Source organism: Dipteris shenzhenensis, chromosome 31 (assembly GCF_047967505.1).
Source record: "Dipteris shenzhenensis isolate YYH24624 ecotype China chromosome 31, Dip_SZ_1.0, whole genome shotgun sequence".
In the NCBI taxonomy this organism is placed as follows: domain Eukaryota; kingdom Viridiplantae; phylum Streptophyta; class Polypodiopsida; order Gleicheniales; family Dipteridaceae; genus Dipteris; species Dipteris shenzhenensis.
In genome coordinates this window covers 33,840,159-33,866,200 of record NC_141626.1, presented here as the reverse complement: position 1 = coordinate 33,866,200, position 26,042 = coordinate 33,840,159, and the positions used below count along the sequence as shown (strand labels likewise).

The window sequence follows — 26,042 nt, the reverse complement described above, 5'->3', positions numbered from 1 at the left end:
GCCCCCTATAGTCTCTTGCCCCCTTGTCCCCTCAAATCAGGGGCTCACAGGTGGGGCAGTGACTTTCTATCACCCCCTCTCAATGGCGGGCCATCTGCATGTTCCATCTTCTCCTTGGGAAGCGCCTTTGTGAAGACACCCAAGATGTTGTCGTCTATCGGGCAATACATCAACTCTATGACATCTTCGTCTTGATGAGTTCACAAACAAAGTGGTAGTGGACCTCGATGTGCTTCGTTCGTGCTTGAGATGGTTCCCAAAAAAACCCAAATTGTTGGTAATATAAATAATTATGATATAAATATTCATTCTAGTTTTAATTTCATTTGGAGGAGCATGTGACCATCTTTTACCATTGGTAATCCTTTTTCACTGCACCTTGAGCTGATAAATTTTTGATAGGGTAGGTTAAATCCATGGCTCTATGTCTTGTAATAATACAATTCATGTTATGTATCTAAACCACTATGGTACCAAGCACCATAAAAATCTTTTCCAATTTATAGGTCTACACATACACTTCATAATGAAAAACTCTAGGTGCATGCACTAGGACACATGTGGGTTTGCAATGTTAGTTTTTCATACCCATGTTGGCCATAAATGGTCATAACAAGACCAAAATCAATAGGAATCTAAATAATGAAGGTATACAGATTCATGCTAGGTGTTATTGCATTTGGAGGAGCACGAGGCCTTGTTTTAGGGTGCATAACCCTGTTTTTACAACACTTGAGCTAATAAATTTTTGATAGGGTAAGGTCCAATCCAAGGCTCTATGTCCCATAATGGGACAAGACTCAATATGTCTTTAGGTCACTTTGTTCCCAAGAATTGTACAAAATTGTGATCCATATGTAGGTTTATATATGTACTTTTACTTAAAAAACCCTAGGTGCATTCACTAGGACATGTATGGGACTGTGACATTGGTTTTTCATACCCATGTTGAGCATCATTAGGTAAAAAAATAACATAATTGATAAGACTCTACATAATGATGGTATAAAGATTTATGCTAAGTGTTATTGCATTTGAAGGAGCATTCGGCGTTGTTTAAGAGTGCATAACTCTTTTATGCCACACCGTGAGCTAATAAAGTTTTGCTAGGGTAAGGTCAAATCCATGGATCTTTTTCTTGTAATGGAACAACTCTTGGTATGCCTCTAGAAAAACATGGACCCAAGAAATGTACCAAATATTGTACTATAAATAGGTCTATGCATGCACTTTTATTGAAAAGCCCTTGTTGCATGCACTACAACACATCTCATTCTACAATGTTGGTTTTTCATACCCATGTTTGGAATAAGACTAAAATTGGTAGGTCTCTAAATAATTATGGTATAAAGATTCATGATAGGTGTTATTGCATTTATAGGAGTATTAGCCTTGTTTTAGGGTGTGTAACTCTTGAGTCTTTTTGTATCGTAGCTTGAGCTGATAAATTTTTGATATGGTAAGGTTAAATCCATTGTCTCATAATCAAACCAAAATTGTTATGCCTTTAGCTCAATATAAGCCCAAGCATCGTAACAAATCTTGTTTGATAAATAGGTCTATACATGCAATTTTTTCCAAGAATCCTATTGGTGTGCATTGGGCCACATGTGGATAAGAACAAGGAGATATGCATTCCCAACCATGAAAATGATATTCGATGGGTGTGATACTTTGCAAAGTCCTCAAAATGGGTAAGCCAAATGATCATACCCATCTGAGACAAGCACATAGGGTAGAACCACAATGAGGCATATATTTTCATACACATGCATGATGCATAGGAAAAAACATGGAGATATGCATTTCTGATCGCAAATGATATATGTTGGGTGTGATACTTTACACTAATCTAGTAAGATGAAGGCTTTGCATAAAGTATGATTCCCATCAGAGACAAGCACATAGCATACTAGGACATCAATGCATATTTTTTTACATGCATGCATGATGTTTCGTAGAAAACAAGGAGAATGATATCCAATGGATATAATATTTTGCACAAGCCTTAACCTAGGTAAGATGAAGACATGTGCAAAGTATCATATCCATCAAAGATAAGAAAATAGGATAGAAGCACACCGATGCATATTTTTTAACATGCATGCATGATCTATGGTTAAAAACAAGGAAATATACATTCTTGATCATGCAAAATATATTTTCACAGGACTTAAACTAAGTAAGATAATGGCATGAGAAAAGTATGATACCCATTAGAGATAGCACATAGGGTAGTAGCATATTAATGCATATTTTTTAGCATGCATGCATGATGTGTGGTAAACAAAAGGCGATATGCATTCCCAGCAATAAAATGATGTGCCAATGGGTGCAATACATTGCATGCACCTTAAACTAAGTAAAATGAAGGCCTATGCAAAGTATCATACCCACCAGAGACAAGAACATAGGGTAGGAACACACCAATCCATGTTTTTAAACATGCATGCATGATGCAAGGGAAAATTCCTCATAGCCAAACAAGCAACTAAAGAATCTGACAATGATCAACAGTTAGCAGTACCCACAATAGCCCATGGTATTGAGAGGCCAAAACCATTACACTTCGATAAGTGTTGGATCGGGTCGAACATAGGCAAAAGGAGAGGCTAACACAAATTCAAACATATGCGGTACCTAAGGATTTAGTAGGACCAAGTAATAAACTAAATTCATTTCAAGAGTTTAGTTTTGGAGCATCAACATTGCAAACTTATTCTATTCAGACAAGCAAAAAGATTCGGTAAGCTAGCTCAATCCATCAAATTTCTAAATCTGATAGATCTAGTAATCTCAGTAAGTCAAGAGAACCCATGGAATACAGAAGCTTATTTGAATCCCAAAACACAAATGAATCCAATGTCACATTTGGGAATGCAATCAACCTCAAAAGGGGCAGTGAAGCTAGTAGCACCATAAGTGCTACCTAGACCACAAGTACCAGTAGCACCACGAGTGCTAGTATTGCCAGTACCGTCAGGAGAGTGTCAGGACCACCAATTCCACCACCAGCCAACCCAATGAATCTGCACACAACAAGCTTAAAGTGCAAGTTTGTGGAGTTTAGGGATCCAAAAAAGGATGATCCAAAGAGCCACGTAGTGTACTCGGAGACCCGATGGCAAGCGAGTGTCTTCAACACCATGTTTGGGGATCCAAAAAAGTTACAATAGTTTGCAAGTACCTTGAATGGTAGGGCTATGAGCCCATATGGCATACCTATGCAAGCAAAAAACAAGGAATGACATCTGTAGGAAGTTGTGAGAGCTTCGCTAGAAGAAACTGAAGGTGGAAGATTATGCACAAGAATTTTGAAACCTAAATGACTGGCTAGATGTTGCAGAGAGACCCACAACCGAGACATTAATGGAGTACTTCTATATGGGATTAAGAAAAAAAACACAACATAGTAGCGAATTGGAGATTCGAGGCACGCATGGCTTCAACAACTTGGTAGATGCAGCTAAAAGACTAGAACAATGGTGCAGATTATTTAAAAGTTGATCCAAGGATGATGACTCAGACACTAAGTCAAATTTTGATAAGTGTTATGGATGATGACACAGAAGATAGAATTTAAGATGTCATAGCTAAGGCTGCAGATATTTGTTGAGCACCCACATTTCACCCAACTGACCTTTTAGATCAATAAATCTTTCTTCTTTAAATAAATCATCAAAAAACACAACTTATTATCACCAAACACCAACTGACTGTGTTTTGAAACATAGAAGCACACAACTAGGATATGATTAAACTTTGTACATAGTTTCAATTTTTCCATAAGATAGAATAATACTATATTCAGGATACTTTTTTTGTAATCCAAGTAAGCAGCTATGTGTGGGAGTAGTTTGAATCTTGGTATTGCACCAAGCTCTTCACTCTATGTCCGTCATGGTCTTGGATTGAGGAGATGTTTCCTCATGAAGGAAGCTTATTTAGAAAGCATTAAGATTTTCTGATATAAACATTTTGGTGGGTTCAGGTCCAGGAATTTGTACTAAATTCCTATCCCATGGGTGTGTTAGTGATAGGCAAATAGTAATTTAGTAATATGTATGCATAGTTAGCACTTATAGATATGAATGGTCACCACTTGTCGAGTGCACCTCTTCAATCCCACGCTCGGAAAGGTATGAGAGAGAGAATGATATGTTTTGGGATTATGAGTTGGAATGAAAGATTTTTCTCTCACTATAAGCACTTTTACATGTTCCGAATGACTATTCCTTTTTTGTATCTGTTGATTTGTTCTTTGCAATTCAAGTAGTGTTCTGAGTTTTTGAATTATGTTGTAATCGTGATTCTCTATGCAATCCACAATGTTAGTTCTACATCCAAAATATAGTGTAATGCTATATAATGTTTCTGAGTTTTCTATTAGAGATGAGGGCAGTAGAACTATTAGTCTAGAATACTTTTGTGGGTTCTACATGAACCCCAAAACATGGACAATAGGGACCAAGATATGCTTTGCACTGATATTCAGGAACATGAATAAGACTAGTACTGGAGGTCCATAAACAAAGAAATCCCTTTCCAAGGAATGCTTGAATCTACTTTGGAATCCGAGTGAGTATGCTTTGTAACAAGAACATCATGTATATATTTTTTTAATAATATATATTCATTTCTTTTTGCAAAGAAAAAAAATATGTCACAAGAACCACCCAATAGAAGTCTATTGGTACAATCAGAATGCACAAATGAATCTGGCACAGTAGGCACCTTGTACTCTAGGAATAGAAGCAAACCAAGTGGTGATCAATTTGGACATAGCACAAAATGTGGCCCAAATTTGACAAAGAAGCAATTGGAACCAACAAAGGAACATCTGGAACTAGAGAGGTAATTGGAATAGTAGTAGCGAAATGCTTGGGGTCAGATGAATGGAGTCGACAAATACTGTAACTTCTATATATAGCATAATGTAAGTAACATGCAAACCAATGCATACTAATCAAAATAGAAAACTTCATAAAATTAAAACTTATTCAACTAATAATTATTCAAAAATCACACAATGTTGTCGCATCACACTATCAAAAGAACCAATAAATAATAATTGCCACACAAGATTTGAAAAACCACACTCATTATTATTTCTAAAAGAAAAATCCAATTAGTCATTGCCTATAATATATGGATTTTAGGGATTCTAGCTAGCCATTCCCCTTCCTTGCTTTGTAGGTTGCAAAAGCTAATGCTCAATGCTTGTCCCTTGTCCTTGCATGCAACATGGTACCTTTAAGCAACCTTTAACTACTTGACATTTTTTTCTTGTATGTTGTTCCTTACCTTGTAGGTTGCAAGCTCTTGCTCATGCTTGCGCTCATGCTTGCATGCCATGTGGTACCTTTAAACAACCCATAAATTGACATTTTGTGCTTATATGTTGTTCTGTGCCTTATAGGTTGCAGGCTACCTCTCATGCTTGCCCCTCGTCCTTGCATGCCACTTTCTACCTTTAAGCAATCAATAATTTTGTGCTCATATGTTGTATGCCATGTGTTAGCACCCAAGCTAGGCATTTGACATGTAGGAGTGTGTTGTGGTTTCCATTTACTATTGAGATTTGGAGGCAATTTGCTAATATTCATTTTTCCCTTGGTTTCCTCCCCACAAAAAGCCTCCCCAATTTTAGAAAACCAATAAGAAAATAAGCCTTCTATGCCATGACATTGAGAAATACTCAATGTTACCAATGTGTCTGACCTTTAAACTAAAAACAAAATTCAACTAGTTGGTAGACTATTAGTTTGGAGAAAGGAAGAGGGGTGATTAGGATTAGGGGAAGTGTATGATAAAACTAAGTGGAGGTGGAATAAAAGGGGGAGGAGGGGCATCTATAAATTAGTGATGCTAGCTAGTTATGACTCGGAAGAACATGGGATTCAATGTATTCATTGTGCACCCTCTAGTCAAAATCAATTACAACACCCCTCAACTCTCTCTCTCTCTCTCTCTCTCTCTCTCTCTCTCTCTCTCTCTCTCTCTCTCTCTCTCTCTCTCTCTCTCGCTCTAATCTCCATCTCTTCTCATCTGAGAGTTTCTCTCTATCTGCTAGTCTCTCTTTTTCTCTCATCAATATTTATCTCCATCTACTAGTCTCTACTTTTCTCTCATCAATTTTATGTGTGGGTTTTGCACTACTCTAGCTCTAGAAAAGGCAAGATGGGGTTGGATGGGTGCTACAATGCCAATCCAAGTATTTTACTTGATTTTTGGTCAATTCTTTAGCGATAATTTGGTCTTTCTAGAGTCTAATAGTATTGCACAATCTAATTATGACATGCTTGTAATGGCATGTGGGAATTGATGAGGCACCGTTCAATCCCTTCTAGAACGTCAAAACATCTCAGCATATAGGATTGAGATTCCAGCATCTCGTGAGCCATGATTCAAGTAATTCTAAAGACTGGTTTAGGTATCACAATCCCAACAATGCAGATCTCATGTACATCATGCAAAAGAGAAATCCCCATCAGAATCATGATTTGTCTATTTGAGATTGAAGATTGTCAACAAGAAATTAATTGTTCTTGAGAACATTGGATTCAGAGCAATGATAAACATCCTTAGAACCTAGACCTTCAAAATCACGATGTTTCAATGGTAAAGGCAATGCCCTCCATCTTCTCATGAGTCCCCATTTGGTCTACTTTGCTTGTGATCTATGCTACAAAATGCATGGTCCCCATCCTTTGTCCACAATGCACATCAGATCCTCTTCATATCCAAGTTAAAATGATGGAAATAGAATATACGATGAGGACATGCAAGAGGGAAGTGTGCTCATAGTTTTTAACCATCCGTGAAGATTACAAGCACTGATGGACTAGAATGGATCAATCTCCTAGCATCTTACAACTAGTACTTTGAGATCTCCAAATATCTGGATCTTTGGAAAAATCCATTACATCATATAATGCTGGTAGCCGATCTCTAGCCAAAATTCATTGCATGATCTCCAAATATATCTCCACCCAAAATCCATTACATGATCATCTTTCATAGACACTAGTAGATCTTGTAACCTCACTTTTCCCTTAGTTTTTTACTCCACTTGCAGAGTTGTAGGGCTAGAAGACATCACATATTCCTTTAAAATTTTGCCAATAGCTAATATCACAAGTAGAACCAAACCAAAAAGCTACGTGTCATGATGTTTTGGATCGACAACCCTTTTGGATTTGACCTACATCATCCCCCTCCACTGTCTTTTGAGTATTACATTTGATTTGTTACTATTTCCATGCTAATTCAAAATTTGAATATTTGGTTTTCCATTGATCTGTGATCATGAAGGCCCTCTCCCTCCTTCCTAGCAAGGTGTACTCCTTAGGGCATAATTGTGTTGGCTATAGCATTGAATGTAAATGAAAGACGTGGCAAGGAACAATAGGAGACATGCATGGAGACACTGAAACAACAAGGATTGAAGAATTGGATGTGGGAGAACATCCTCGGATTCCTTTAAATATCCATATCCTCATGGATTTTGTCCATAATAAAGGGGGCATTAAAGAGGCAAGGGAGTGAGATTGGGGAAGGGGGGAAGGACCATTTATAATATCATAGTCCTCAATAAGTATATTATAGTACTTTATAGCTTAGTGGTAGGGATCATGCATGAGAAATAGATCAGGGGTTTGATTCTTTTCTTGAACTATTGGGCAAAGGATGAGTGTCCTTCTAGCCTCCCCCACCACCACATGTAATGTGAATTGCAAAACAAAAGCTTAGAAACATAGGTTAGTTAGAAACATAACTTAGAATAAATTAACCTATTTAGAAATATAGGTTGATTAGCCTCCATGGGCCAAAATAAATATGAGTAAACTTGAGCCATTATGAATTCCTTCATATATATGTATACGTATCTTATTTCTTTAGTTTTTTTAAAAATAAAGCACCAAATTTTATTAAGAATTGGGGAGGTTCAGATCCCCAATGGAAACCTAGTATAAAAATTGGCCAACAGGTGAAAAAAATCCTCAAGGCCTATGCACATGTGATAGAATAGAAACACCTAGACATAAGTACTCATATAAAAACGAGGCAACTCTCAAAGACGTCCACACACCAAAGGGTCAAATTTTGCTAACCACTCTGGTTAGATCTATTAGGGATCCCTTTCTTGAACTCAAAATTAATGATTCATTGTATGGAACTAGACTTCTATCTCTAAACTCTATTTGGTCCTTGACATTCCAAATTGATAAACATACTTCCCCTTTGATGTAAGGCCATCATGCCTTTAGCGTAGAAGGGAGACCAAATGTGTCCCCTAGTAGCAGTAAAGTCGAATTCCCACGAATTGCAAATCGCGCCATAAATCCTAACTTGCTCATAGTTTTCTCTATTTGGAACCAAGTCCCTCTAGTAGTCAGGACAAAACCAAAATAAATGCAGCATATCTTCTGTGGATTTCCCACAGAACACACAACTAGGATTTATTTGGTGATGCTTTGCCAACTTTACCCTAAGGGGCATCCATTACTGTGCAATCTTCTAGAGAATCAAACTAATTTTCCTCACCTTGCACTCATGCCATATTTCCTTGAACCTGGATCTCCACTAGATAGAAAATTGGCGAGTCCCTATCTTTTATTCAACTTTAGGGAGCTCGTCCCGCACACATGCAAATTTCTATAAATGCATCTTGCCAAAGCCTTCGATAGTGGCATTTTGCCTAAGAATCAATGCTTCATTCACATCCCCATAGCAAGACACATGTTACTTGGCCATTTTACTATCAAATATATCCCTCCCCTTCACAAACCCGCTTTGCTTTTAATCAACCACCTAAATTCTTAGTGCCATGCTTTGGGAATAATCTTATATGATGTATTCAACATCGTGATAGGGTGCCAATCTCCAAATTGAATCCTACTTTGTCCTTTGGGGATAATTTTTATAAGGCCTGTGTTAACATCCAGGAGCAAAGAGCCATTCCAAACTGAGGCAGTAGCCATCTGCATCGGATCACTACCCAACCATCACATCCCAAAACTCCACATAGAATTCTGCAATTAATCCATCATAACCAGGGGCTTTATCCTTATTCATTGATTTTAGAGAAAACTCTAACTCTTTAAGTGAAAAGGGGCATGCCAATTGCCTCTTTCGGACTCTGAGACTCGAGGTTGTAAGTCATCCATCATATTGGAAATAGCTTCACACCATTCAGAATCTCGCACCGGTGGATCTCTAACCAAACTTGAAAGGTGAGATTTATAGACATCTACGATGTGACAATATTCAATTTCAAATTTACCTGTACAATTCAGGATCCTATCAATTGATTCCAACTATTTAAGAGCCCTAAATAGCGATGACATCTTCCCTCCTCCATTTACTGACTCAGTCTTGGGCCATCCCAATCTTTAGCTACTAGCAACACAGCTCTGATAGAAGCCTCCCACTAAGAGCAAGGATCATCATAAAGAGACCTTGTAGAGATCCAAGTCTTTCTGATACTCTTGCAAAAGAACATAGAATCCAAATTGTTTTTTTGAACTTGTAGGGAATATCCAAGGATCTTCTTGGAGAGATAGGAATACCTCCGCCTTAAAGAAAGATGATATGATAAAGTGGAATAATCAGGAAAACTACCCCTCAAAAGGGCCTCCCCTTCATCAGAAGTGTAGAACCTATCTAACCTACTAGCACAAAACTCGACTCCCCTCCTCCTATTGGACCATGAATATCATCAAGCCCCTATGGATTGGGGTGCAAACAATTAATAAAACCATAATCCAAACAGAGATCCTCCCATAAATCCCTCTCACTGACAAGCGGATCTCTTGAATGGTCTGAACAATCAGACAGACCCTTAGTAAAATTCTAGTCCCTGTCTAATAGCTAGCGACCCCTAGAGAGCAGTGACCTAGGGTCCTCCTAACACCTAATGTGATCCATAGACAAATTAGGAGCATAAGTTGAGAATATTAAACTGAAAGCCTTCAACTGATACCACTACAGCCAGAAAGTAGTCTTCGGGATGTCTAAAGAGTTCTTTTAGATCACAAGATTAAAGAAAATTGAGCAACCACCTCATCCTCTAGCTAGGCGATTGCATACAACCTCAAACCCTAGTCTCCTAGCTACTAACCAAAAGGGTCATCAACTCCACACTTATGCTTTGGCAACAAGAAAATATTGGCCCTAATCTTGATAAGAATTGAAATACAACTAGATTGTTTCACTAGATTACAGCAGCAGCAGTGTACGTTCTAAGAAACCATGACCACAAAACACAGACCTCCACTTGTACCAAACTTGATGCCGTTATTGGTTGGCCAACACTCGATAGGCATCTCTAAGGAAGTGAGATCTGTTCTCTTTGCCTTGACCCATAGATCGTGTATCCCTGAGACGCTTGGAAAATGACCCAGGAGGAGAACCAGCACTTTGTTTCATTTCACCAAGGATTTGGCCCTCGATTTGCTTATCTTAAAAGACCCTTTTGTTGCGATTAACTTCAAGGAGCTCTTCCTATAATACATCAGAGGCTTTGTTTGCATGGTTTCCCCTCACTTTTTCCTTGCATGCACCGATTTGGGCATTCGGTTTTATCAAGGCTAGAAATTGCAGGACCATCGAGTAGGTTTTGAAATGGCTGCTCTGCCTCTTCGTTAGTCTTTCCCTTTCAACTCACCACTTTTCAATCATTTTCCTCAGCTTTAGCCACAACCATAGTAGGAGGCTCCTTGGCCAAGAGTGCCAGATGAGGAGGATCATGAGGAGGTACACCTTTATGCATGTCACCTGCATGCGAAGAAGTGTGCCTTGACATATTATTCTCAGCATTCGGAGATGGCTGAGACTTGTTGCCTCCCATAGCCAAACAATGGCTTCTTGGGGCAGTTTTGAGCAAAGTGAGTAGTCTCCCGGCACATAAAACAAGAATTTGGGAACGTGCCAAATCTGGCCTGTTGAGCAATGGAGACACCATCTAATGTGATGACCTCTATGAAATCAGGAACCTCTTGTGATCTATCCCAAAGGATCCACGCCCTCCTGAGGTTGGACAAAGACTTTGCATGAGGAGGAATCAGCAAGACCCAGTCTAAGGAAGAAGCAATACAATCAACAAACTTTGACAAAATGGTAGGGAGATTCGACAAGCCGATTCAGACTAGGCATTCACAGAAGAGGAACTTGTTAATATTGAAAGAGGGACTCCAGGGAATGGCCAACATAGTGGCACCATAAAATATGAACGACGAGTTCATCTTTGAGCTACCCAATGCCATGCACTAAAGAAAGAAACCTTTCCCCAGGAATCTTGCAGAAAAGCCGATCGCAAGAATATCACACTCAAAGAAGAGAAAATCTTCGAGTTCAGCTAGAGAAAATACCCTCCCAATGAAGAAAAGATAAAGCCTACCCTTAGCAATCTCGTAAGCCTAGGCTTGATGTCCTCGAGCTTGATTTTGCAAGTGATAGAATGCTTTTTGCTTAACTCGAACCAAGGTTTTCTTGGAGACTTCTCTCTCTCTTCTCTCGGCTTTGCATGTAAAAGTTTCGTAGTGGCTGTTTTATCATCTAAGCTTGAGAACCCACCCCCTACTCGCTTAACAAGAATGTCTGCATACGAAGGAGCCTTTGATTCTATTTGTTTCTCTCTTTTCTTTGCTAGGAGGGCATTGTCGCAAGAGGTCACGTTCTCCAATGCAAACTCAAAAGAAACTCCTGTCTCTGAAGTCTTTTCTCCCATCATGTGTATGTGTGTGTGTGTGTGTGCGCGCACGTGTGCACGTGCCCCTAGTGACACAACCTTAACTAGAATGATCAGACCATCTCAGGCACTTCGCCTGAATTGGACCAACACACTTAGTAGATGGATGTGGGATTATGCACCGAGGCACTTAGGATGTACACTGATAAGTCCATATACGTATGTTCATACATACATATTTGTATGCATACATACATACATACATATATGCATGCATGCGCACGTACGTACACATGTGTACGTACGTATGCATGCATGCACACACACTACATAAATATGTACAATGTACATACACATATGTATGTATGGATCCATGCACTCGCACATGCACATAGATTCATATGGATCCATGCACTTGCACATGCAAATAGATTCAAAATTAGAAACCCGTTAACTCCCCTACATCGAATGGGCCATTTGGTCTCTTAATATTACTTCATGGAAGGCATAGGGAGGCAAAATCAATGACATCGTATATCTTATCATGCACATATATGCTTTCTTGTGCCTTTGTTCTTTCACTTAGCAAGGTTTAGAGTGGTTTGGACATTTTGTTTTACCATGATGTTAAAGGCAAAGGTCTCATGAGGATATAATCGAAGCCAAATAATGTAAGAAACTTGCAAACCAATCTATTGTAATCAAAAATAAAAAACACCCTAAAATTACAATACAATAGAATGTTGCTTATTTGACTAATAATGATCCAAAAGCACACAATGTTGACACATCACATTACTAATACGAGGAGCAAAATTCACCCATTAAGTTACCATAGTGGCCATGATTATCATCCAACAATTGCTTATCAAATATTTGGAAATTCATGGAGTGGCCATGATTCCCACCCAACAATGGAATTTGCGAGGAGGTGGCAGCTCGTACAACTAGGAATGTGTCATGGGTGTTTACAGACTTAGTCGATTGTGGGCAACGCCCAAGGATCATGGACGGTCAAGATTGCCTGCCCACATCTAGCCGAGTGCCCAATGCAATGAGTGAAGGTGGTGTTTGGCCTCACAAGCTTGGATATTAGGGCTAATGGCATGGAGATGTACAAATGTATGCTAGCAATTTTCTCGACTAGGGAACATTTTGTTGAAAAATGTAAAAGGCTGTAGCTGCTTCTTGATTGCTTTACCATCTCGTAGTTTTCCATACGTCCATAATTGTTTCATTGTGCAAAAATCACTGTTAAAACTCAATCACGGGTGTCGCGGTCTCCAGTACTATGGTTTTTTGGCCTCCTTCAAAGTAATTAAAAAGCTCTGTAATGGGGGACAGCTCGGTGAACAATTTGAACTGTGCTTCTCATGGCTCAGCATAGGCTGCCGTTCTCCACTAAGATCATTTATCGCATCCTGGTGGAGTGTATGAAGAAGCAAGATTTAGAAACAGGCAGGGAAGTGTATCGCCTAATTGTGACAAATGGATTGGAGTCAAAGACATTCTGGGGGAGCCACCTGATCCGCATGTTCGCTTCATGTGGAAGCTTGTTGGAGGCAAACCAAGTATTTATCAGGCTCCCTGAACCAAGCGTGTTTACATGGAGCACAATTATATCGGCACATGCCAAGTTTGGACAAGGCACACACGCTATTAAATTGTTTCACCAAATGCAAGGGACTAGTGTGAAAGCTGATGGTCATGCATTTGTTGCTGTTCTCAAAGCATCTGCTAGGATAGCAGCCCTGGCACAGGGGAAGTTGATTCATAGCGATATAGTAGAAAATGGCTATGAGCTGAATGTACATATTGGGAGCTCCCTTCTTGACATGTATGCCAAATGTGGGAGCCTTGATGATGCACGCAGAGTTTTTAGTAGATTACCACAGCAAGATGGGGTTACGTGGAATGCGATGATTTTAGGATGTGCGCAGCATGGCCTCGCTCAAGAAGCTCTTCAACTCTTCCAGCACATGTTACAGGGGAGCTTGGAGCCAGATAATGTCACGTTTGTGATTGTGCTGCAGGCATGCTCAACCATAAGAAGCTTAGATAAAGGGAGGCTGATTCATGCCCGCATAATTGATAGTAGTTGTGAGCTCAACTTATCTGTTGGCAACTCTATCATTGACATGTATGCCAAATGTGGGAGCCTTGATGATGCTTTCAGTGCGTTCAAAAGATTGCCATATCGAGATGTAATAACATGGGGTGCAATGATGGTGGGATGTGTGCAGCATGGACAAGGTCACACAGCTCTTCAACTTTTTCAGCAAATGCAACAGGAGGGCATGGCTGCAGACAGTGCCATATTTGTATGTATCCTGAAAGCATGTTCCAGCCTTGTAGCCTTGCATCAAGGCAAGCAGATCCATGCCCATCTATTTGAAGTCCGCTTTGAGTCTGATGTAGCTGTTGGGAACACTCTCATTGATATGTATGCAAAATGTGGGAATCTTGAGGATGCATGCATAGTGTTTGCCAAGTTGCCAAAACAAGATTTGGTGACCTGGAATGCAATCATTGGAGGATGTGCCCACCATAGCAACTATAATTTGGCCCTACAGTATTTTGAGAACTTGCAAAGAGAAGGCTTGAAGCCTGATGACGTGACATTTATCTCGATCCTGCGCGCATGCAAGAAACTGGGGGTAGTGGATGAAGGCTGTCACCAGTTTAACTCCATGTGGCTAGATTATGGTATGTCGCCAACTCTTGATCATCATAATTGCATGGTTGACCTTCTGGGCCATGCTGGACACTTGAATGAGGCAGAAGATTTCCTTCAAACTGCACCTTCTGGTTCTGATGTTGTGGGCTGGATATCTTTGCTAAGTCACTGCAGAATACATGGATGTGTAGAGTTAGGAAGACGATGTTTTGATCATCTTATTTCAATGGATTGCAAAGATGCTGCTGGTTATGTTCTCATGTCACAGGTCTATTCATATGCTGGCAAACAATGGGATGCAGATAGAGTGGAAGACCTGAGGAAATCTGCAAATGCATGGAAGAAGCCAGGAATGGCTTTTATTGAAATTGATCAGAAGGTGCATGATTTTCTAGTTTTATGGACCCGACATCCACAAAGTAATGATATTTATGCAAAAATTAAGAGACTAATTTTGCAAATGGAGGAGGAAGGATACAGGCCTGTCGGAGGAGGACATGCCAACTGTTTTCTGTGACGATCTTGACAAGGTAAGCGTTGAACGAAGGTAAACTTTCATGAAGGTCAATAGGGTATCGTTGGGGAAGGTCATATGGTGATGACTTTATTTAGGTTATGAAGGAAACAAATCCAGAGTATGTTTCTTGTCAGGGCTGCACAGAAAGAGGAAGAAAGAAAGAATGGTTTAGGAATGTTTGGGGAAGGCCAAAAATATGTATCGGACCAAAATCTGAAAACATCATGAGATACAGCTTGCATTGGGGGGAGCTAGAGCTCACACACCTAATAAGCTACTTATGAACCTGGGAAAACAGGAAAAATCTTCAAGTGTGAGGCGTTGTTCCTGCCATATCATGTGTTATGTATCCACTGTCTAGCTTGAGCTCTCATGGGCATGATTGGGGACACACAGGGAGTCTTGGTGTCTCTGGAACATATTCAAGATCTGTTGCTGGTGTCTTTGACTCCTTGCTGAGGGTGGTACCTGTGGGCGACAGGTGGCCACCAGAAAATGTTGGAAGCATAAGGTCAATGCTTGACCTGTGAGCCCCCGAATGAGAAGAGCAATGGGACTTGACACTTACAGGTTAGAGGGTGTAGTCTGTGCCACATATGTGCAGGTAGAGGGACTGAAGAAGGCTGTTAGGTGGACAGGAAAACAGGCTGCCACATTGGCAGCCCTCTAGGATCTGGTGCAGAGCTGCAGCCATGTGGGCTGCTGTGCAGCCCTTGGTACAGGCCCATGCAGAGGGCATGTTTGTGGGCTGGAGCAGGGCCAGGATGGGGCAGAAGGTTGCGCCAGCAGAGGGCTGTTATAGGCAAGGACTGTCTGTGGTTGGCAGTTCTGTAGACTGCCTCTGTAGACTGCCAGTCCGCAGTCAAGAGGTGGGACGGACTGAGTTGGCAGTCTGTGGACCTGACCTGGATCAGTTGTTTGGCTTACTGGGTCATCCAGTCAGAGGGCTACCAAGCCCTATAAAAGCGCCCATTGTGGGGGCAGTTGTTAGCTCATTGTGGGCTCTATCCTGCACATCTACTGGCTGTAGGAGAGTGCATGGGAGTGCAGGAGGGAGCAACAGGCAGTGCTCACCATAGAGCAAGCAGAGGGTTCAGCAAACAGAGCTTGTGTCGGTGGCAGACCTCAGCTGGTGTTTTCTGCAGGTGTTGGTACACATTGGGAGCTTCCTGTATATTCCTATAGATGAGATCTATTTTGGCTGTACATCTGCGTACTCTCTCTCAGATTTCTATCTCGTCTTCTATCTATACAAGTCTGTGAAGTGATATCAACTGAGTGTTGTACCGTGGCAAATCTTGCATATTAGATATCTTGATTTCTCAAAGTTAGTTATTGCAAGGACATTATTCTATATACACGTTGTGTTTAGCTATGCTATGTTCCAGACAAGTGTAGGTGTGTTTTCCAACATGGTATCACAGAGCCAAGGTGGTGAACATCTTGGTTGCAAAGCCAGGTAGCTTACTCCAAAGGTCTGCTTCGAAAGACAACTGAAGGTGGAGTCCTTTGCTCTAGGAAAGAAAGGTGACTTTAGTTCAGGAGGTGTGTGTTGATCAATGGAGGTTTGCTATGATTACAAGATAGACAGAAGCTTCAGGGAATCTACAGAAGTTCCCATGGCAACTTGCATGCCTATTCCTAATCCGAGAAAGAAAGAAAGAAAGAAAGATATATTAACGTCCATGGGAGGCCTCACGGGCCTATGGGACAAAGTGACACCAAAGGGAAAAACTCATACAAGCCACAAAAGGCTGAGGCAAAGGGCGCGCTAAGGCCCTTGCTGAGTACTGTGCTGAAATAAAGAGAGCTCAGTGGCTCAAGCAAAGTCAAGTACAAAACATATCATATCATATCATGTGCTATCTGCTATCTGGAGTAAGCTGAGAACTGAAACTGGAAACTCAGAAACCGAAACCCGGTACTGTGGTTGTCATGTGCACAATTGGTATCTGACGTGTACCGGGGTACACAAGACTAGCTCAGGTACCCTGGGGAAGCTTACGGCTAGGCAAGCTTGATTCTTGGGTTGAGTGGCAAGGGTACGAACCAGATAGAGGTCTCCGCTATTTTTGGTGCATTGGGCTTGAGTCTATATAAGAGGCCCACAGGTTCAGTTCTCAGAGAGCTGATGAGAGCAAGTCTAGTTCCCTAGTGCTAGGTTTGATCTTGGATTGACTCACGGACATGCGCCTGCATCTTAGCGTAGCCCAAGGCCCAATAGATCCAGCAGATCCAAGGCCTCTAGGTGCCACCTGGTGGTATGGGACACCAGGCTGGTCAGGATCTGGTTGGGAGTTCGCGCTAGTAGCTCAACTCGTGGCTTGGAGGAGACGCCTCTTGATTCGGGATCGTATCCCGTAGGTGTCATGGTTGGGTGGTGAGCAGCTTGCTCAGATTCCTCACGTTTGTTTGTGTTCTTGTGTTTGCTTCCAGGCCAGAGGTTTCAGGAGTGTTGGGGTTGTGTCAGTTGGTATCAAAGCCAGCTTCTCAGGTATGAATCTCTGTTGTGAGAGAGATTGGACGTGATTTCCTCCAGGTATGTCTCAAATTTGAAATTCTTGGTGATACCCTGCAAGTGCTTGTTGGTTCGTCAGTTAGGGTTGTTGGTTGCCTGGATTGGGATAGAAGAGAGGCGAGAGAGAGCTTGGTGAATTTGAGGGAAGCAGAGTAGATTGGAAGGGTGGCTGAAAGTTTAGGGAGAGAAGGGTCTCTTGCTAGGAAAGTGGATTGGAGAGGATCGCAGGTTGAGGGGATGGCACAAGGATTGGAGTAGGAAAGAGATGACAGAGGGAAGCGATGGGCTAGGACGGGATGGAAGGCCACATGCATCCTTCTACATGAGCGCAAGGGAGTTGGCGCTAAGGGCGAAGACAGGAAAATGTGCGCAATTGATGCCAGTCTGCTCGGGACTGGGCTGGGCAGTATTCGGGGCTTGGAAAGCTAAAAAAAGCATCAATCCTACAAAAGTTAGAGGGCTTTCTAAAAGCCAGGGCTCGTGACACCTTTATCTTGGTGGCCACCTCTCATGCTCCCGCTCGAAGTACCGCGTGCGTGAAGCCACCTCCTCAGTCGCCATCTGTGTCGGATCCGGTCAGCTAGAGGCTGGTTTACTGCATCCGTTAGTTCGGAACAGTCCCCCCCCCCCCCCCCTCTTCTTCCAGTTCGTTAGCTCGTCACCTCCTTGCCTTGCCGTTTTTTCCTCTTGGCGCAACCTGGTGGCAGTTTTCTCGTTCGCTGCCTGCTCCTAGATTCCGTCTCCATTGCTGTCTCCTCTTTCCTACAGTTGCTCTTTCCTCCAAATTTGCCTTCAGCGCTTCCTTTGCCCCGATTTCTTCATGCCTGATTCAGTAGAACCCAGGCTCACTGATGGTGATCACGACATGGATTACCACGGAGGGGACGATCAGGGTCTCTACGATGATTTGATTACGAAAACTGCCTTCAGTGAATTCACCACATTGCTCTCGACGCGAAGTTTGAGCTGGTTAATGCGAATCAAACGGGGTTGGCGCAGCAACTCCAAGGGATTTAGGCTTCTATCATGCTTTGGACCAGCACTGTTCAAGCGCTCACGCATGTAGACGCTTTGGCTTCAGTGTTGGGTCCGAATATAACACCAGATCCCTATTCCGTAATAGAACATAAAAATATCTTTTATTCATTGGCCTCAAAGGGCAGAGATTTACAAAATGAGACCTCGCCTGTCAGTCGAAACCCGTATCATACCTGCCTCCTCAAGGTCAACATCTGCCAGTAGAGTGGAATCATCTCTGAAATCAAGAAGTGGTACCTGACGGGCCCTTGTCCTCACGTTGAAGTCCCCCACTAGAAGGACTTCTCCGCGGCTAGAAAAGTCAACGATGGACTGATAGAGTCCAATTATCCAACACCTCCCGTGTGATAGTGACTTGTCAGTCAGCTTGCGACCGGCAAGGGAAAACCATTACTGGTCATCCCCCCTTACTCTGAACTGGGTGGTCCATACCATCAACCAAAGTAAAACACAATACAATCATTTTTGGGGGACAACCCATGGCAGAGGACCTCTTATTGACTCCAAATACATTCAATTTAGAGGGACAAGGCTGAGAACCTTTATGTGACTCAACACAAACACACATAGCATCACTAGTCATCATCTATCACCGCAGAGATGGATAGATCATGTAATATAGCTGATAGAACTTGCTCCTCAGGTCTAGTAGATGTGGCGTATATATTCTTGAGCTTGTCCAATGCTCCTTGGCTGAAGTGGTGAGGTCAAGATGATGAAGTAGTTTGTTAGCCAACCTAACACCAATAAGCGCTAGTGCCTTGTCATTCCTCTCATCCCAAGCTGAGAGTGGTGCTGATGTATCTTCACCACGAGGATGAAGCTCCATAGTATCAATCTCAAGTATCAAAGCCAACAAGCTGAAATTGATAACCAGCAAATGAACAGGCTGTGGTCTAGGGCTCTGAAATGGAGCAACAGCTTGAGAAATGCTTAAATAAACGTGACCAGCAACTTGTGAATGACCTCGGAGGCTCCAAAATGTAAACCCTGATCAAAACGCAGCAAGAGGGTGTTCCGAAAGGTAAACCCTAATGAAAAAGCAGCAAGGTTACACTTTGAAATGAAACAGGACAGCTCCAAGGTGAAAAGCGGCTCTCTGGAACAGCTCTGAATGCTGTAGCAGGTCCGAATCTGATCAGGCGGCTCTCTCGTGTATGCCAAAATGAAGTACCAGGCCTCCAATATGCAAACCAACTGTTGTAGATGAGTTGGAGGCTAGGATCAGTCCCGAAAATGCAGCAACAAGCTCAAAACACGTTGGAAATGCCTCCGAAGGCCTCGAAGTGCTGCACAAAGCTGTCACAGGTGATTGAATACACAATAGCAGCAAGTTGAGGCTGTTTTGAGCGTCGAAAAGCTTTGAAATGGCCTCAAAATAACCGTGGAAACCCTCACGCACAGGCGCACCTTGCAGGAGCTGTCGAACTGAGATGGCGCAGCAGGGGGAAACAGTACGGAAGAGTCCGTACAGCCAGTACGGACTGTACGGCTGGCTGTGGAGGTTCTAGGTGGGCTGAGAGAGGTGGAACTGAGGAGAAACTAGGGCGGCTGCAAGAGAAAAATGGAGATTGAGCTAGAGTGACTAATTAGGGTTAGGGCGGGGGTGACATGGCAGCTATGGTGTTAGAAACTCACTGTGCCCACCTGTGAGCCCCCGATTTGAGGGGACAAGGGGCAGTGAGAGGTAGGAGGGCTGGGGAGAGAGAGAGACTCAGGTCGGCATCATAGGCAACCAGCACACGGGCTGGTTGCAGCCTGCAACAGCAGGTAAAACGGGGCTTTAGGCCTCACATGGAGGCTCCTGCAGCAGCGCAGACTGGCTGCACAGGGCACCCTTATATAGGGGCCTATGGGAGGCCAAGTCGGCCCAACCAGGGCCACCGACCAGGGCCTGGTCGGTTTTCTAGGGCCCATGTGGTCGGCCACTAGACAGGGTACCGACCCTGCTGGTCGGTCAACTAAAGGGGCCTGGGCAGTGCCTATAAAAGGGCTACTCCTCCATTCATTCCAGCATCCAGTGCAAGACTGAAAGCCACGCTCCAAGGCTGTGTTCAGCACTCAGATCTGGAGCAGTTGGTGAGAGAGAGAGTCCATCAATATTCTCCAGCACTTTGCTGTGTTTTGTACTGCTCCCTTGCAGCTATTTTTCTGCCCACCATCTGGTGGATGAATATACTCTCTCTCTCTCCGTCCATATTTATTTATGAGAGAGTGTTTGTTGCATCTGTGATCATCTATCTGAGTTGAGTGTGTGTAAGAGTTGGAGAGATCTTGGGTGGAGGTTTGAGTGATTCATTCCCTCTTGATTTCTAACATGGTATCAAAGCCATAGGCTCTCAACTCTTCTTCATCAAAGCACTCTCTGAAGGAAGGAGTCCCTTGGCAGAAAGGCGATTCTGTTTTCAGCTCAGGATAGCACGGGAGGTCAGTACTTTTTTTTTTTTTTGCTTCAGTTTTTCAGTTTGCTATTCACTGAGATGGATTAGCGTTCAGAAGCCTCTACACCCACTGCTCGTCCTTCCTCCTTCTCCAGTCATCTTCCTTCTTCATTTATTCCCAATTTTGGTGAAGCTGGAAAGCTCGATGGGACGAACTATCCAATCTAGAAAGTCAAGATCTGAAGCCATCTGTTGGCACGGAAGCTGTGGAAGATAGTGATTGGGATCGAGGAGAAGCCGGAGGACATTGTGGACAAAAGAGGTGAAGTTTTATTTGAAGCAGATGCAGATGAACTCAGTGCATGGGAGGAGAGGGATGCTCAAGCATTAGCAATGCTAATTGGCACGACAGCAGATGCTGTGATTCCTCATATCGAGTTGGTAGAGATGTCTTCAGAGGCGTGGACCATATTGAAGGAGCTATATGAAACCGATAATACAGCCCGTATCATTACTCTTTAGCATCAGCTTTATAATCTTGATATGAATGAGGGTGATAGTGTGCATGACCATCTGATAAAGGTGAAAGTCGTGCGGGACCAGCTCGCAGCGGTTGGTCAGAAGGTGGACTCGAGTCAATTGGCGTTGCTCACACTCCACAAGTTGCCACGGAGTTTTAAAAGTTTTGTGACTACGGTCACTGCGGGTCAATGGACTAAGATAATCACCTTTGAGGAGCTTGGCCCACTCCTGCTTCAGGAGGAGGCTCGAGAGAAAATCTTTACGCAAACCGACGAGAAGGCATTAGTGGCCAAAGACAAGCCTGGAAAAGGCAAGCCAAAGGAGTTCAAGAAGTCAGAGGACGCTGACCGAAAGAAGAAAACGAAGTGCTATTACTGTGAAAAGCTTGGCCACTCCGCCAAAGAATGCCGAAAGAAGAAGGTGTATCAGAAGCGGAAGAGAGAAGCCAGGATTAAAGAAGAGCCTAAGAATGATTCTGCCAATGTGACGACTGGACATTTGTTTTTAATCAATGAACATTGTTCAGCGTATGCAGTCAGTGAAGGAAAAGAGGGTTGGTATGTTGGCAGCGGTGCTTCAAAGCACATGTCTAATAGAAAGACTTTGTTCAAAACCATGGAAAGTACACACCCGGATTCCAAAGTTTCTGTCGAGGATAGCTGGATGTGTCCTGTGAAGGGCATCGGTAGCATTCGTATTATTACAACTGCGGGTGAGGAGAAGGATATCTCTGGAGTACTTTATGTACGCAACCTTTGCAAGAACTTACTATTTGGAAGTCAGATGGACAAAAACAACATGGTAGTTCTCTTTCAAGATGGCAAGGTCACCGTGACATCCAAAGCAAATGGACAGATGGTGGCTCAAGGAGTTGAAGAGAATGGACTGTACCGCCTCAGTGCAATGTTGGTTCATGAAGACAACGGAAAGTCCAAACTTTGGCATGAGCGCTTCGGTCACGTTAGCTATGGAAACTTGGCTGAAATGTCAAAGTCGAAGATGGTGGATGGACTTCCACTAATTACAGGCAAGGATGGTGTCTGTAGGGCTTGTCTAGAAGGCAAGCAGCACAGGGTCAAGTTCCCACAAAAGGCCTCGTTTCGGGCCAGCAAACCTCTTGAGTTAGTTCATGCCGACATTTGTGGCCTAATGTCTACAGCATCATGGGCAGGATCCAGGTACTCACTTCTCTTTGTGGTGATTTCAGTAGAATAACCTGGGTGTATTCCTTGGCCAAAAAAGTCACAGGCTTTTGAGAAGTTCAAGGAGTGGAAGGCCAGAGTTGAAAAGGAGACAGGGGAGGATGTCAAGACGCTCTGTACAGACAGGGGGGAAGAATTCACCTCAAATGAGTTCAACACATTTTGTCGCAAGCATGGGATCAAGCGACAACTCACCACAGCACATACTTCTCAGCAAAACGGGGCAGCCGAGAGGAAGCATAGAACCACCATGGAGACAGGGCTTGCTATGCTCCGAGGTAGGAACCTTTCTAAAGCCTAGTGGAGTGAAGCTATCAATACAGCCGTACACATTCTCAACAGGACCAAGACAAAGGCCGTCAAGGACAAGACTCCATATGAGGCATTTTATGGTAAGAAGCCCTCTATCACTCATCTTCGCATTTTTGGTTCTAATGCATGGGTGCACGTGCACAAGGAAGACAGGACCAAGCTTGATTCCCGGAGCAGAAAATGTATCTTTGTTGGGTATAGCGAAGAATCCAAGGCCTATCGACTCTTCGACCCAGTAAAGAAGCAGATCCTTATCAGTCGGGATGTTGTCTTCGAGGAAAAGGAACCTGAACCCTAGGAGGAGCCTCAGATTGAGGAGGAGGAGATTGTTCAACCCCCTAACCCACCCCGCCCCAGGTTGACCATCCAAGAGGTGGCGAAATCGGAAGCTGATGTTCCACAAGGTACTGAGGAAGAGCAGAAGCAGTTCCAGTTCCTCCTCCCATTGAGAAGCAGAAGAGGTTGCCCCAATGGTACCTACGGACATTGGAAGACTCTCGGGTCACCGAAATACCTGAGAGCAGCAGTTCCAGATTGCGAAGGTCCCAGCATCTTCAGAAGACCCCATCCGTGAATTTTGCATTGGTGGCTCAGTTTGAAGAGCCAAGGACCTTCGAGGAGGCGAAGGACAATCCAGAATGGCAGGCTGCCATGCAGGCAAAGATGGATGCTATCCTGAAGAACAATACCTGGGACTTAGCGGCCATGCCCCCGCGACGGAAAGTCATCGACACTAAGTGGGTATACAAACTTAAATACAAATCAGACGGCAACTTAGATAAGTATAAAGCAAGGTTAGTGGTCAAAGGTTTTGCTCAAACTGAAGGCATGGATTTTGATGAAACTTTTGCTCCCACAGCTCGCATGGTTACTATCCGGACAGTGATTGCCCTTGCTGCCCAATTCCAGTGGCCTATTTTTCAAATGGACATGAAGTCCGCATTTCTTAATGGAACCCTGGAGGAGGAGGTATACGTAGAGCAGCCACCGGTCTTTCAAGATCCAGGGTCCCCATTAAAGGTCTGCGGGTTGAAGAAGGCACTGTACGCGGGTTGAGACAGGCCCCCAGAGCTTGGTACCAAAGGATTGATGTATTCTTTCAGAAGATAGGGCTAAGTCGGAGCTCTTCTGAGGCAAACCTCTACTTATTCATTGAGAAGGGGTTGCGATTGGTACTCATCCTCTATGTTGATGATCTTATCTTGACAGGTGACCATGTCAAGAAGATTTCTTAGGTCAAGGAGCTACTCATGTTTGAGTTTGAGATGATTGACCTTGGGTTATTACACTACTTCCTTGGGATAGAAGTAAAGCAGGCCAAAGATAGGATCTTCATTTCACAGGAGAAATATTGCAGAGAACTTCTGAAGAGATTTTAGATGGAGGATTGCAGGACAGCAGTAACTCCCATGGAGGTCGGGCTCAAGCTAAGTGTTCACGACACATCTTAGCCGGTCGATACTCCTTTGTACCGACGATTGGTAGGAAGCTTGCTTTACCTTACCAATACTCGACCTGATATTTGTTATGCAGTTGGGCTATTACGCTAGTTCTCTGCTTCTCCCAGGAAGAGTCATTGGGATGCAGGTTTACGGGTGCTGAGGTATCCAAAGGGTACTTGCACCTACGGGATCACCTATACCAAAGGCATCGAACTAGGTGGGTTCTGTGACAGTGATTGGGTGGGTGATGCTGACACCAGGAGATCAACAACAGGGTATTGTTTTTTACTTGCATCTGGTGCCATCTCTTGGCTGAGTAAGAAGCAACCCACAGTGGCCCTTTCATCTACAGAGGCAGAGTACAGAGCCGCGTGTACAGCAGCTTGTGAGACACTGTGGTTGAGGTGGATGCTGGAGGACATGGACGTGTCAGGAGAGCGCAACAGTGCTGATGTGCAACAATCAGAGTTGCATAGCCATTGCCAAGAATCCAGTGTACCATGCGCGAACCAAGCACATTGAAGTTCATTACCACTTTATTCGAGAACTCATCATCGACGATGTGATCGAGCTCATGTACTGCTCGACCGTCGACAACTTGTCCGACCTCTTCACGAAGGCACTCCCTCGAGAACAGATGGAGCACCTCATCAAACGAATGGGGATTGGCCCACAGTTGTGACATTGAGGGGGGGTGTTAGAAACTCACTATGCCCACCTGTGAGCCCTCGATTTGAGGGGACAAGGGGTAGTGAGACGTAGGAGGGCTGGGGAGAGAGAGAGACTCAGGTCGGCATCATAGGCAACCAGCACACGGGCTGGTTGCAACCTGCAACAGCAGGTAAAGCGGGGCTTTAGGCCTCACATGGAGGCTCCTGCAGCAGCGCAGAGACTGGCTGCATAGGGCACCCTTATATAGGGGCATGTGGCAGGCCAAGTCGGCCCAACTAGGGCCACTGACCAGGGCCAACCCTGGTCGGTTTTCTAGGGCCCATGTGGTCGGCCACCAGACAGAGTACTGACCCTGCTGGTCGGTCAACTAAAGGGGCATGGGCAGTGCCTATAAAAGGCCTACTCCTCCATTCATTCCAGCATCCAGTGCAAGACTGAAAGCCCCTCTCCAAGGCTGTGTTCAGCACTCAGATCTGGAGCAGTTGGTGAGAGAGAGAGTCCATCAATATTCTCCAGTACTTTGCTGTGTTTTGTACTGCTCCCTTGTAGCTATTTTTCTACCCACCATCTGGTGGATGAATATACTCTCTTTCTCTCTCCGTCCATATTTATTTATGAGAGAGTGTTTGTTGCATCTGTGATCATCTATCTGAGTTGAGTGTGTGTAAGAGTTGGAGAGATCTTGGGTGGAGGTTTGAGTGATTCATTCCCTCTCGATTTCTAACATATGGAACCTAGCTCTGATACCATGTTAGAAACATGGTGAAGGGAGGGAGAGAGAGAGAGAGAGAGAGAGAGAGAAGGTCAGGGTGTGAGGAAATGATGCTCCAGTGAAGACATGACAAAGGCTCACATTCATTCATCAAGTGTGTAACAAGAGAAGTGAAGTACAAGCCTTTATATAGGCTACTCACACACACACTAGCACTTAGTGCATATGGGAGAAGTCCCATGATGACACGTGGCACTCACACAAGACTCACTCACGTAGACTAGTACTAGATCACCTAGTACTTCACACTAACACATCACATCACCACACTCTTTGGCTATGATATCTCCAACAGTT

The 26,042-nt window shown here is 43.4% G+C and overlaps 1 protein-coding gene across 1 annotated transcript; it reads left to right on the top strand.

Moving 5' to 3' along the window:
• Positions 1 to 12,922: 12,922 nt before the first annotated feature.
• On the top strand, positions 12,923 to 14,899 carry LOC147881369 (pentatricopeptide repeat-containing protein At2g13600-like). Its single transcript, XM_087369983.1, has one exon. It carries the CDS (start codon positions 13,066 to 13,068, stop codon positions 14,884 to 14,886), a length of 1,821 nt encoding a protein of 606 aa, XP_087226109.1. The 5' UTR covers positions 12,923 to 13,065; the 3' UTR covers positions 14,887 to 14,899.
• Positions 14,900 to 26,042: the final 11,143 nt, after the last annotated feature.